The sequence below is a fragment of the Mobula birostris genome, chromosome 5, assembly GCF_030028105.1.
Source record: "Mobula birostris isolate sMobBir1 chromosome 5, sMobBir1.hap1, whole genome shotgun sequence".
NCBI classification, from domain to species: domain Eukaryota; kingdom Metazoa; phylum Chordata; class Chondrichthyes; order Myliobatiformes; family Myliobatidae; genus Mobula; species Mobula birostris.
The window spans coordinates 36,089,778-36,102,300 of record NC_092374.1 but is presented as its reverse complement, the minus strand read 5'-3'; the positions used below and the strand labels follow the sequence as shown (position 1 = coordinate 36,102,300).

The 12,523-nt window shown below is 44.4% G+C and overlaps 1 protein-coding gene across 1 annotated transcript; it reads right to left on the bottom strand.

The window, feature by feature from the left end:
* Positions 1-6,701: 6,701 nt before the first annotated feature.
* Positions 6,702-9,621, bottom strand: LOC140197229 (cholesterol 25-hydroxylase-like protein 2). The gene is made up of 2 exons (XM_072257154.1): positions 9,526-9,621; positions 6,702-9,032 (listed from the first exon to the last, which is right to left on the bottom strand). Exon 2 carries the CDS (start codon positions 8,021-8,023, stop codon positions 7,121-7,123), a length of 903 nt encoding a protein of 300 aa, XP_072113255.1. The 5' UTR covers positions 8,024-9,032; positions 9,526-9,621; the 3' UTR covers positions 6,702-7,120.
* Between the last annotated feature and the right edge of the window lie 2,902 nt (positions 9,622-12,523).

Genomic DNA, 12,523 nt, shown 5'->3' with positions numbered 1-12,523 from the left:
ACCTCGTCGAAGCGAGCCTGCAAAGTTTCCTCATCAAGGTGGGTCCTTCAGTTAACCTGCCGGAGAGAATCAGGAGCCACTGGCTACTGTTCCTGGGCCGAGTCTAGAGCTCGCCACTACCCTGAGGTTCCAAGTACCACGTCCAAGTCCTGGCTCTGGCGGCATCCAAGTACCACGTCCAAGTTCTGGCTCTGGTGGCATCCAAGTACCACGTCCAAGTCCAAGTCCTGGCTCTGGCATCCAAGTACCCAGTCGAGTCCTGGACCTGGCAGCATCCAAGTACCCAGTCAAGTCCTGGACCTGGTGGCATCTGAGTACCTAGTCAAGTCCTTGCCCTGGTGGTCTGTGATTCCTGTCCTACCCCCCAATCTGGATCCCTTCTCTGACCCTCTCACCTCTAGCCCTCCCATGGAGCCCTCGCCTGCACCTTGGTCTAGTTCTATCACTGGAGCTAGATCAGAACTGTGTTGTTCTTTGATGTTTATCTTGTCTTGTCCTCCCCTCCATGGGGTAAGTCAGGCCGTCTTGCCATTGCTCCGCGGAGGGGGGGAGTGTGGTCATGAGTCCCAGCCCTATGTCCTGTTCCCAAGGAGGGGTCCCAGCTCTCTGTTCTGTGTGTGAGTCCCGGCCCTATGTCCTGTTTCCAAGGAGCGGTCCCAACTCTGTGTTCTGCGTATGTGTCCATGGTTCCATGTACCTGCTCTCCCGAGACAATGTCTTTCCATGTTCCTCCTCTTCCTAGCCCATGTCATGTCCATGCCTGGTTCTGGGGACCGAGCCCAAGGCAAGACCCAGGTATTGGGTCCTTGCCCAGTCTCTGGCTTGGAGTCCATACCGTAACCTCAAAAGATGTGTCTTGCATTTGGGTCCACCCTTGCTCCCAATGCACCCGCCATTGTGACAGTTAAATGCTTCCAATGGCGGGTATCTCAAATAGCTTCTGACAGCCTAGTCTGGCTTCTGGCCGTCACATGTGGCTTAGCTACTAAGCCCAGCAGAACTGTTTCTACTGACAGGAGAAGGGGCAAAGGCATTTCACTGATATTTCAAGCCAGTCGCTTCAGCAGATGGGGTTTGTCAACTGTAGTTGGCAGCTCATCTGGGAGAAGGAAAACTCTGATCTCCAACCTCACCTGTCACTCATGGGACTCATGGGGAAGGCTTCAGGAGGAAACACTGAGGACAAACAGATCTATCTTTCCTAAGGCAATCCTTTGTTGGGTTCAATGCTGACTGGCAAGCCCTGCGATGCTGCTAGTGTCAGATTGTATCGGTTTCCACTGTTCCTTTGGATTCATCAGCTGTGTGGTGAGGGAGAGCCTGTGGGGAGAGGGCCTCCAGGTTACTTGGAAGAGACAAAGAGCAGAGAAACAGCATGCACTGACCTTGAATAGAGCAGACGTCCTGTCATGATGGTCACAGTGCACTCTCCTATCTTTGCAGTTTCATATCTCCTTATGAAACCCGAACCATGAGTTAAAGGCATTTGGAAATTGAATTAAGACTTGTATATCTGCAAAGTGCAGATACATGTGAATGTTGATTTGGGCTTACAATCTTGCTTACTTAACTGACAACACAAAAGCTGTCGTGAGGAAGTGGACACCAATCTCATGAGTTGCTTGGCTACTTTCTGTGAGTTCTTGCAGAAAGACTGGCAGTTAAAGCAATTTATCTCAGTAAATATCAAGTCTATCCCTCACAGTGGTACTTGCATGTTTATTTCCTGAGTGCAATTCAACATTAACTAACAGGGATAGAAATTAGTTTACAAAGACAGAATCATAGAAGAAAATAGAAGCAGAAGCCAGTCACTAGGACCCAAATTCTTTACCTGACATTCATCTCTTCTGTGCCAGATGTCCATGACACTCAGTTCCTCAATCTATTGAATATTTACTTGACTCCACCTTAAATGAGGCATAGGAGGAGAATTAGCTCATTTGACTTATCGGGTTTGCTCTGCCATTCAATCATGACTGGTTTATTATCCCACTCAACCCCATTCTCCTGCCTTCTCCCTCTAACCTTTGGTGCCCTTACTAATCAAGAACCTATTAACGCTGCATTAAATATACCCAGTGTCTTGGCCTCCATAGTTGTCTGTAGCAATGAATTCCATAGATTCTCCTCCCTCTGACTAAAGAAATTCCTCCTCAACTCTTTTCTAAAGGGGTGTCTTTGTATTCTGACATTGTGCCTTCTGGTACTATACTCCATCACTACATGAATCATCTGTATAAATAGCTAAACATCTACGTGCCTATAAAAAGAATTCACCCCGCCCTTGGAAATTTTCATGTTTTTACAACATGGACTCACAGTGGATTTAACTTGGCTTTCTTTTTGATACCAAAAAGGCTCTTTCATGTCAAAGTGAATATGAATCCCGACAAAGTGATCCAAATTAATTAGAAATATAAAACACAGAATAATTGATTGCATAATTATTCACCCCCTTCAAGTCAGTATTTAGTAGATGCGCCTTTGGCAGTAATTACAGACTTGAGTCTGTGTGGATAGGTCTCGATCAGCTTTGCACATCTGGATACTGCAATTTTTCTTCATTCTCCTTTACAAAACAGTTCAAGCTCTGTCAGATTGCATGTGGATCATGAGTAAACAGCCCTTTTTAAGTCCAGCCACAAATTCTCAGTTGGACTTGGCCACTCCAGGACATTAACTTTGTTGTTTTTAAGCCATTCCTGTGTAGCTTTGGCTTTACGCTTGGGGTCATTGTCCTTCTGGAAAACAAATCTTGTCCCAAGTTGCACTTCTCTTGCAGACTGCATCAGGTTTCCCTCCAGGATTTCCCTGCATTAGCTGCATTGACTTTACCCTCTACCTTCACAAGCCTTGCAGCATGATGCAGCCACCGCCATGCTTCATGGTCGGGATGGTGTGATTTTGATGATGTGCTGTGTTTGGTTTTGCCAAAAAAAAGCATGTAGTCTGATGGCCAAAAAGTTCAATTTTGGTTTTATCAGCCCATAGAGCCTTCATCAAGCTGACTTCAGAGTCTCCCAAACACGAGGAATTCTGCAGATGCTGGAAATGCAAGCAACACATATAAAAGTTGCTGGTGAATGCATCAGGCCAGTCAGCATCTGTAGGAAGAGGTACTAGAGATGCTGCCTGGCCTGCTGTGTTCACCAGCAACTTTGATGTGCGTTGCTTCAGTCTCCCACATGCTTTCTAGCTAACACTTCATGTCAGTTTTTTCCACCAGTGGCTTTCTCTTTGCTACTGTCCCATAAAGCTGGGATTGGTGAAGTACCTGGGCAACAGTTGTTGTATGCACAGTCTCTCCCATCTCAGCCACTGAAGCTTGTAACTCTTCCAGAGTGGTCATAGGTCTCTTGGTGGCCTCCTTCACTAGTCCCCTTCTTGCACGGTCACTCAGTTATTGAGGACAGCCTGCCCTTGGCAAATTTACACCTGTGACATATTCTTTCCATGTCTTGATGAACAACTTAACTGTACTGCAAGGGATATTCAGTGACTTGGACATTTTCTTGTATCCATCTCCTAAATTGTGCTTTTCAATAACCTTTTTGCAGAATTGCTTGGAGTGTTCTTTTGTCTTCATGGTGTAGTTTTTGCCAGGATACTGACTCACCAGCAGTTGGACCTTCCAGATACAGGTGTATTTTTACTACAATCAATTGAAATACCTTGACTTCACAAAATGATCTCCATTTAACTAATTATGTGACTACTAAAACCAATGGGCTGCACCGGTTATGATTTGGCATGCCATATTAAAGGGGATGAATACTTATGCAATCAATTATCTTGTGTTTTATATTTGTAATTAAATTATCACTTTGTAGAGATCTGTTTTCACTTTGACACAACATTCTTTTTTTGTTGATTATTGCCAAAAACAGCCAAATTAAATCCACTGTCATTCAATGCTGTAAAACAATAAAACCCAAGGTGCTTGAATACTTTTTATAAGTATATCTAATGACCTGGCACACTAATTATACCGAATGATCTGGCCTCCACCACTCTCAGAAAAAGTAATGGATGATTTATTTCAATCCCATTCTCTCACTTTCTCCCTCAAATACATATCAATTAGGATCCTATTAATCACTGCATTAAATGGACCCAATGGCTTGGCCTTCACAGCCATCTGTCACAATGAATTCCACAGATTCATGACTCTCTAGCTGAAGAACTTTATCCTCATCTCTGTTTCAAAAGGCATTCCAGAAACTCACCACTCTCTGTGTTAAAAACTCCCTCTGACATCTTCCCCATATTTTTCTCCACTCATTTTAAATACTTCTGGTATTAGTAATTGCCCCCTTGGTTAAAATTTGCTGGGTGTCCTTACTTCTTTGCTTCTTACAAATTATATATCTCTGTTGAGTAGCTTGTCACCCTCTTTCACTCCGAAGAAAAAAAAGACATAGTTCATTTAGCCTTTTCTCCTAAGACATGTTCTGTAAACCAGGCAGCATCCTAGTTAATCCCCGCCCTCTTTAAAGCTTCCACATCCTTCCAATAATGAGGCAAGCAGAATTGAACACAATGCTCCAAGCATGGTGTTACCAAGTTTTAAATAGTTGCAACATTACCTCAGGGCTCTTAAATTCTGTCCCTGACTAAGGAAGGTTAACACACCAGAACCCGTCTTAAGCCCCCTATTAACTTGCAGGCAAATTTGAAAGATCAATGGACTTGGGCCCCACGGTCCCTCTGCTCCTCCACGCCGCTAAAAATCCTGCCATTAACTTTCTACACTGCTTTTAAGTTCATTCTTACAAAGTGTATCATTTCACGCTTTTCTGGATTGAACTCCATCTACCATTTCTCAGCTCAGCTCTGAATGTTATCAACATTCCGTTGTAGCCTCAGACAACCTTCTACACTATCGACAACGTAACCAGATTTTGTGTCATCCACAGACTTACTAACTCACTTTTCCAATTCCCCGCCCGAGTTATTTATGCAAATCGCAAAGAGCAGGGGTTCCAGAATAGATCCCTGCAGAGCATCACTGGTCACGGACCTAGAGGCAGAATACACTCCATCTGCCACCACCCTCTGCCTCTTGTGGACAAGACAATTCCCGATCAATGCGGACAAGGTTTCACTGATTCAATGCCAAATGAGTTTCCGGATGGACCTTACAGAATGAACCTTGTCAAATGCCTTACTAAAATCCATATACACATCATCCACAAATCAATTTTCATCAGTTTGTTTATCCCTTCCTCAAAAATGTCATTAACGCTCACGAAGCACGACTTGCTCATAAGGCTCATAAAGCCATTCGGACCATTGCGAATCGGACTATACTTCTCCGATTGCTCGTAAATCCGCTCCCTGAGCAGTCTCTCATTTTGTTTGGCCTTTGCTGACGTAAGACTCACTGGTCTACAACAAAATCGATCAACTAGCTACTTTCCAATAGCCCGCACTCTTCCCCACCCTACGAAATGAACGCTTCCACTGAGCATGTGTCTCCAATTAGCGCGACGTCAGCATTGTCAGACAGGGATACTGTAATGAGAATTACAAGGCTACGGGTGCGGGGGTGGGGGCGGGAGTGGCGAGAAGGAGAAATTACTCGTGTCCGACCTGCTCTATCACACCCTTTTGATCAGTCCCACCCTCACTCTTGTCATCCTCTTGTTCTTCACATGTGTGTAGAGCACCTTGGTGTTTTCCGTAATCCGACTCATCAAGCACTTCTCATGTCCCCTTCCAGCTTTCCCACACCCCTTATTAATATCCTTCCTGGCTACTTTATAATTCTCAAGAGCCCTGGCTGATCTTCGCTTCCTAGACCTTACGTATGCTCTCCCCGGTTACTTTGCAAACCGTCTGCTTCTGCTGTTGTCCATTCCTATGCTAAAGCTCAGACAGCTGTGGTCTTTATCTCCGAAATGCTCACCCACGGAGAAATCTGTAACCTGATGAAGTTCATTACCCAGTATTGGATCCAGTACGACCTGTCCTCTAATCGGCCTGTCCACATATTGTATTAGGAATTCTCCCGGAACACAAATAGAACTCTGAGTGATATTTGTGCTTCTAGATCAACCAGAACGGACTGTTCAATACAAAACGAAGGGCTTGCACAAAGTCGGCTGGATGGAAATGGAGAGGGGCGATATATCTCCGAAGACCCAGGCATGCACAGCAGAGGGGAGGATAACCTTCACGGGACGTGGATGGGAATTTGTATAATTTAAAGTATCTTCTAACATCTGGTTGAAAACACCAAACATTTTGTGAGCTTCGACAAGCTGTACCACAGTGAAGGCGTGACTTTTTAGTTTCACATTTACATCAGATCGTTGTAGATGAAAGATCATCGATTTAGTTAACTATTCCTGTGCAATGTGAGTGTCGTTTGCGGCCAACAGCGTCAGAGCATGGTGAATAAACAGCAGAGCCCTCTCCGACTTATCATTAAAATAAGGAAGGGACTATTTAATGTAAGTGTCAAATTCAGTTATTAACCTTTTCAAGTATGTGCGACATGGTCGGCACAGTGTGATTGCCTGAAATTTTATGCAAGCCTTACCGATCACCACGCCATGCTACTCTCAGAGAACTAGTGAACACAGAACCACAAACAGATAAAAAGTGAACATTTTTATTTGTATTCGAAGACATTTTGCATTTTAAGGACATATTTACATTTTTGCCTGTATTCCATAATCTATTCTTAAATACATATGACGTATTATTTTAAATATTTGGGGCAAAAGTTTTGCAAATGCTTAGAAATGATGCCACAGAGGTTTCTTTCCAATATACATTACACAATGTACGTAAGATAATTGAAACATTCATAATCATGGTACCTCTTTAAAATGGATATTTACCTCACGTATAACGGTAAGTACAAATGTAGCGCGTTTTTATACCGTACTACACATAGCTTACTTCAAAGGTATTGCGTTCGTTTTAACATGTGAAAAATAAATAACTGCGATATTTAACGTCAGAATATTCCGGCAGTCAGCTCACTCAAGATTTTCTTTGATCATTGCACTGCCGATTTCTCTATCGTCTCCAACCCGCTTCTCTTGGCACCTTGTTTTACGCGGGAGAAATGCGGCTTTCATCAGACAGCGGGATGCTAGATATATTTCTAGCTTTTGCTGGCTTTGCGTCGCTTCTTTTCCATCTCCAAACAGGCGGGCGAGCGCTTGTATTCGCAGCAAGTGCCGCAAAGCCAGTCCCAGTGTGAGAAGTAAGGGGCAAAATTGTACTGTGGTTTCTGGTGGTGAGCATCGTGTTTCACAGAGCCGCCCCAGAGCCCGAAAGGGATAATATTGTGTAAAGCCCAAGGAAAGTCATAGCCGCTGTGGTCTTCCACTGCTATCCAGACGTTCAAGATCATGAAGGTGAACGCTGTCAGGCTGTGACACTGCAGGATAATCGGGTCTATGGTGGTCCAAAAGCCAACGCTGATCAGTTCCCAGGCAGATAGATACTGCGTCGACCAGGAGAAGGGAGCGTAATATTCGTGATGAATGGCGTGGAAAGTCGTGTAGAGCCATCGAAACTTGTGGTGCATAAGGTGCCAGAAGTAATACTGGAAGTCGAAGAGAATTGTGCAGCTGAGGATTCCTATAAGGAACTCGGAGAGCTGTGGTGTGTCTTCCAGGAGGGGGATCGGAGGTCGCCAGTACCACTGGAAGGCGGCTGCTGGGAAAACAAAGATAACGTGGTTGCAGCCGGTAAGCCACAGAGTCTTGAGAATGTTTGCCCACGTTACATGCTGCTCCGGCTGGATCTTGCACTTGTTAATGGCCGGGCATCTGCGAGCCAAGATGTCGAGCGTCATGTAGAAGGTGCAGCTGATGAAGTAGGTGGAGACTGAGATGATGACTGGAAAGAGAGGCGAGCGGAGGGTATCCTGGTGGTTGACTCGCAGGTAGTCCCACAGGGGCTGCAGCAAGGACCTGTTCGAGGCGTAATGAGAAATATTGGCATTCTGTATTACCCGGACGTATGGGTCGAAGACTTGGGTCGTTTCTGCAGAATACATCAGGGTAGGCTGCTACAGAACTACTGCACACACTTGCTGCTCTTAATTTCCCGCTCTATACTTGCAAGATTCTGAAATGGACGGGAAGGAATTCAGATAGATAATTTACACAAATAGTGCCCAGTTTAGTCGAAGTCTCGTTTTTATTCTTCCCGCCTTCCTGACGGTTGATCGGAGGTTCAGTGTAGCAGTGCAAGCTGGCTGGAGTGGCTCCGGTATTTATAGGCATGCGAGCTCTGAGCCCAAAGCTATGTGCTCCAAGTGCGGCCCCCTCTTGAGGACGCCCCACGGTTCCGATTGGCCCTCGGCAGAGTCGAAGCTCTACAGGTTACATGGTGTTGGTAAAACACTACGTTAGCTGTAAAATCGTTAGCATACAAGTGCAACTCGAGCGCATAGCCCCAAAGTTCAATCCAGTTTTGCCAGTACACTACCATGGTAAGAGCATTTGTGCTGAGCGCAGTGTGGGTCGGACTCAGCCCCGCACAGATTCGGCAGGATTCCGCCAGTGTTCGTCCAGTGATTAATATATCAGGAGTTCCACTCCTTGCTCTTACAGGAGCAGTTAGATTCTCACTCCATCCTTTCTGCTTCCGTACAACAGACCATGCACATGCAAAGGCTACCAATATTACCGGAACTAAATCAAGACTGCCCAGATTAGAGCTGAGTTGGAGACAAGCACTATACAGTACATGAAACCGGCTTTAGAATGAAAGGTTTTTTACCTTCCAAACTGTCGATTGTAGTTTAGCCCTGTTCGTTCCTTAGTCAGTGACACATCCATATCGGTGACCGATAAAATCTTCAGTAACCCTGCACATAGAGCGAATAAGCTGCGGCAGGCAAAGTTGACGGCAATTAATTTCTTTTAACTTTTCGCTGAAAATCCCGTGTGTGCAAAGACGGGGAAAAAAATGTTTCCTCGGCAGCAAGATCTGCCATCTCCTGGTGAGCCGTGTTACTACATCTGTGTGAGGATGATGAGCACAAGTCCAAGTCTCCCAAACTTGGAAAAACAAAGAATGTTGATTTAAAAAAAAGAAAAGAGAGTTAAACTTTATAAATAGATTCAAGCCATCTTATAATAAAAGCCACGAGCTTTCAATTGTTCTTCATTTACATACCAAATTCCTTTACGAAGTTAGTAGCAATCAACACCGCATCCCTACAAACAACGACGACAGCATTACCAATATTCCACTAGCAGGAGTTCCCAATATTTTTTATGCCATGCACCAATACCATTAAGCAAGCGGTCCGTGGACCCCAAATTGAAACCCCCTGCGACTAGAGCCATGCAAATTGTACACTTTCCCACAATGTTCTCTAATAGTTCGAGCATTGAGGTTAAGTATAAAGCATGTGTACCGTGCTCCTCGCACTGTTATCAAATTAAATCCGCGCGCAGTTGCTTGATATATTCAGACTGTATGGAATTTAATTTCACCTTTTCACTCCTGTTTATAGATTTCATAATCTGCACAGATTTCTTTCCTTACCCATTAATTGAAGTTATATTGTAAACTCTACTTTTTTTCTGCACTGAAGCTTCCACATTTCAGCCCCCTCCTGGCTGTTTCGGCTGCGTCTTTCTGGAATTGTAAATGCTAATTTCCGAAATGCACAGGCGATAGGTGAAAAGAGACAAGATTTCAGATCATTGACCCTTCATCAGACCCAGAATAGCCAGAGGAGTAATTTTTAAATTGATGAGAACAGAGACAATGTCTGTCATAGGGCCAACTGCAGGACTGTCCGGACTTCCATTATTTTTCGTGCCTCATTTAGGAGGGGACAAACAGAGCCACAAGCCGAAGCGCGCGGCAGCGGCAGGAAGATGTTCTGGAGGTCAGGATGGAAACTGGGTCATCGCAGCTGTGAGCCAGTAGCACCACCTACTGCAGCATTGCCTCACTCACATGTCCATGGTGAGACTATTTCAGTTGTTCCCACATTACAGCTCTAAATCTTTACTCTTGTTACGGATTTCTGCTTTTATCTCCGATTCTGGTGGTGGGTTCCATATTACTCACCTACTAATGAATGACATTCTCCTCAACTTCCCAATAATCATTTTACCCATTACCTTAAAATTCACCCTCACCCACCCCGTTTCTGATCTCTCTCTCTCTCTGTCAACAGCAATCAACCTTTCAGATGCAGGGGTTCAAGCTGAAATATCAATAATTCCTTTCCTCCCACAGATGCTGCTCGACCTGATGAGTTCAAGCAGTAGATTGTTGATCCTTTCTTGTATGTGGTAACTTCTACTTTGAAAAGGCACACTCGACAACTTCATGCCAAAGAAACAACTTTATCTCCAACTTCAAAACATTACGTATATACAGAGGCTTTCACAACCCGTACGGCATGGCGGGAACACTATGTACACGAGGGCCACTAGGAAGAACCACAAACGGAAGTAGACCCCCCATGATATCCTAATTAATATTAACTTACTTTTAATTACGCTCATATTACAACACCTTGTGTAAACTTCTCATAATTTTATTGACCTCAGTTAAATCTCCCCCATCTACCCATTGATTCTAAAGAGAACAACCCCAACCATTCTCTCTTGATGTAACTCTATAGATCTCCTCTGTGTCCTTTCTAAAATGTAATGAAACACGCCTGGATGCAGGAGAATGAGGGGAGATTGGGTAGGGGTATACGAAATTATCAGAGATGTAGATAGGGTTAGTGCAAGCAGGCTTTCTTTCCACTGAAATGAGCAAACCTAGAACTAGAGGTCATAGGTTTAGGGTAAAAGGTGAAACCTTTCATTTAAGGGGAAGTGAGGGGGAATGGCTTCACTCACAGGGTGGTGTGAGAGTGAAATGAGCTGCTAGTGGAAGTGGTGAATGCAAGTTCGATTACAACATTGAAGAGAAGTTTGGATATGGACATGGATGGGAGGTATATGGAAGGCTATGGTGCAGGTGTGGATCAATGTCACTCTGGCAGAACAACAGTTTAGCACAGACTAGATGGTTTGAAGAGTCTGTTTCTGTGCTGTATTGATCTATTAACCTCTGAATCTAAGTTTTCAACTGTGACTTACCTAGGGCTTTGAGAAATTCCAAGATGACTTCCACATGATTACATTCCATGATGTGCACACTATGTCATATAGCTTATCTACTGTACTGTTGTATCTGCCGTCAGGGATCCAAGGACAGGGATTGCCTCTGTTCCTCAGTGTTAATCATCATCTTTCCTTCACTGTCTTTCTCGATGCCTTGTTTGTCCTTCCTGCAGATATTATCTCACAATTTTTCAGAACAAATTCCTTTTATGACCATCTGGCAAATGTATTTGTATTTTCGTACGTTCTTCTTCCTAATTGTTTGCCTAACATCATGCAGCCAACTTTGACAATCAACTGAAACCATCCTAATCAAAGCTCTTACATTTCTACCTAAGTTATTTATCTTGTGTACACTTCTTCAGCTTTCCGCTAAAGTCAATGACTCAATTCTCATTTTGAAGGAGATTAATTTAACCAGAAGGAAGTTCTGCGTAACAAAGTTGCTCTAAAATCTTGCAACTAATCGGTGGTGCAGTGGAGTTGCTCACAAAAAAATGCTGGAGGAACTCAGCAAGCCAGGCGGCGTCTGTGGGGGGAATAAACAGTCAAAAGAGTAAAGAGACAAAAGGAACTGGAGAGATACTATCGACACGAAATCTCACAACACCTTTGGAAGGATTAACAAACCAATGTCAGCATCATCTCCTGGTCAAGCACCATCAGTGCTGAGACCCAAACATCAGTCAGCCATGCCAGGCAGACCATATCATTCTGGTGCCTGGTATCAGTGTCCAAAAGCAGACACACTCTTCTATGGGAAGTGATCACCAGGAGGAGAGGGAAAAAAAAGATTCAAAGGTGATTTCAAGAAATACAATATGCTCCTGGGAATCCCTGACATATGATCCCTGCTGAAAAGTAGAACCTCCAGGGTAGCAGTTTCTGGATTGCTGCCTGTGCATGCGCCAGTGACAGTAAGAATAGGATGATTTAGTGTGGCTGAAAAACTGTTGCGGGGGCCAGCTTTCAGATTTCTGGATCATTGGTGTCATGCTGTGCACTGGCAATGTCGGAACTCTCATGTGGATGAAAGACAGACTGCAATGTAGAGACCGTGACCAGAGTTTATTCATTATAATTCCAAAAGAACATCGGTGGCTTGGACGAGCAACACCGTGAGATGTAACATTCTCAAAACTAGGACCCTGGGACTAGTGCTAATTGGGCGTCCATTTAAATAATACAAGTAACATGGAACGCCCGAGCCTATCAAAATAAACTTAACAATTAACCAATTCAGGTGCTCTAAAAACCTCAGAGCCCTACACACTCCAGCTCCCCGGAGAGGCTCAAAGAGCTCGCTACCATACCCGCCCTCCCTATGGCTGGTGCCCGATGGCCAGAGAGTCCTGAAAACTTGAGAGAAGCCTGGGAAACTTGAGAGAGACCTGCAGATCCTGAGAGAT

Coding starts and splice junctions, on each gene's coding strand:
- LOC140197229 (XM_072257154.1), bottom strand. CDS start 8,023: ATGTATTCTGCAGAAACGACCCAAGTCTTCGACCCATACGTCCGGGTA.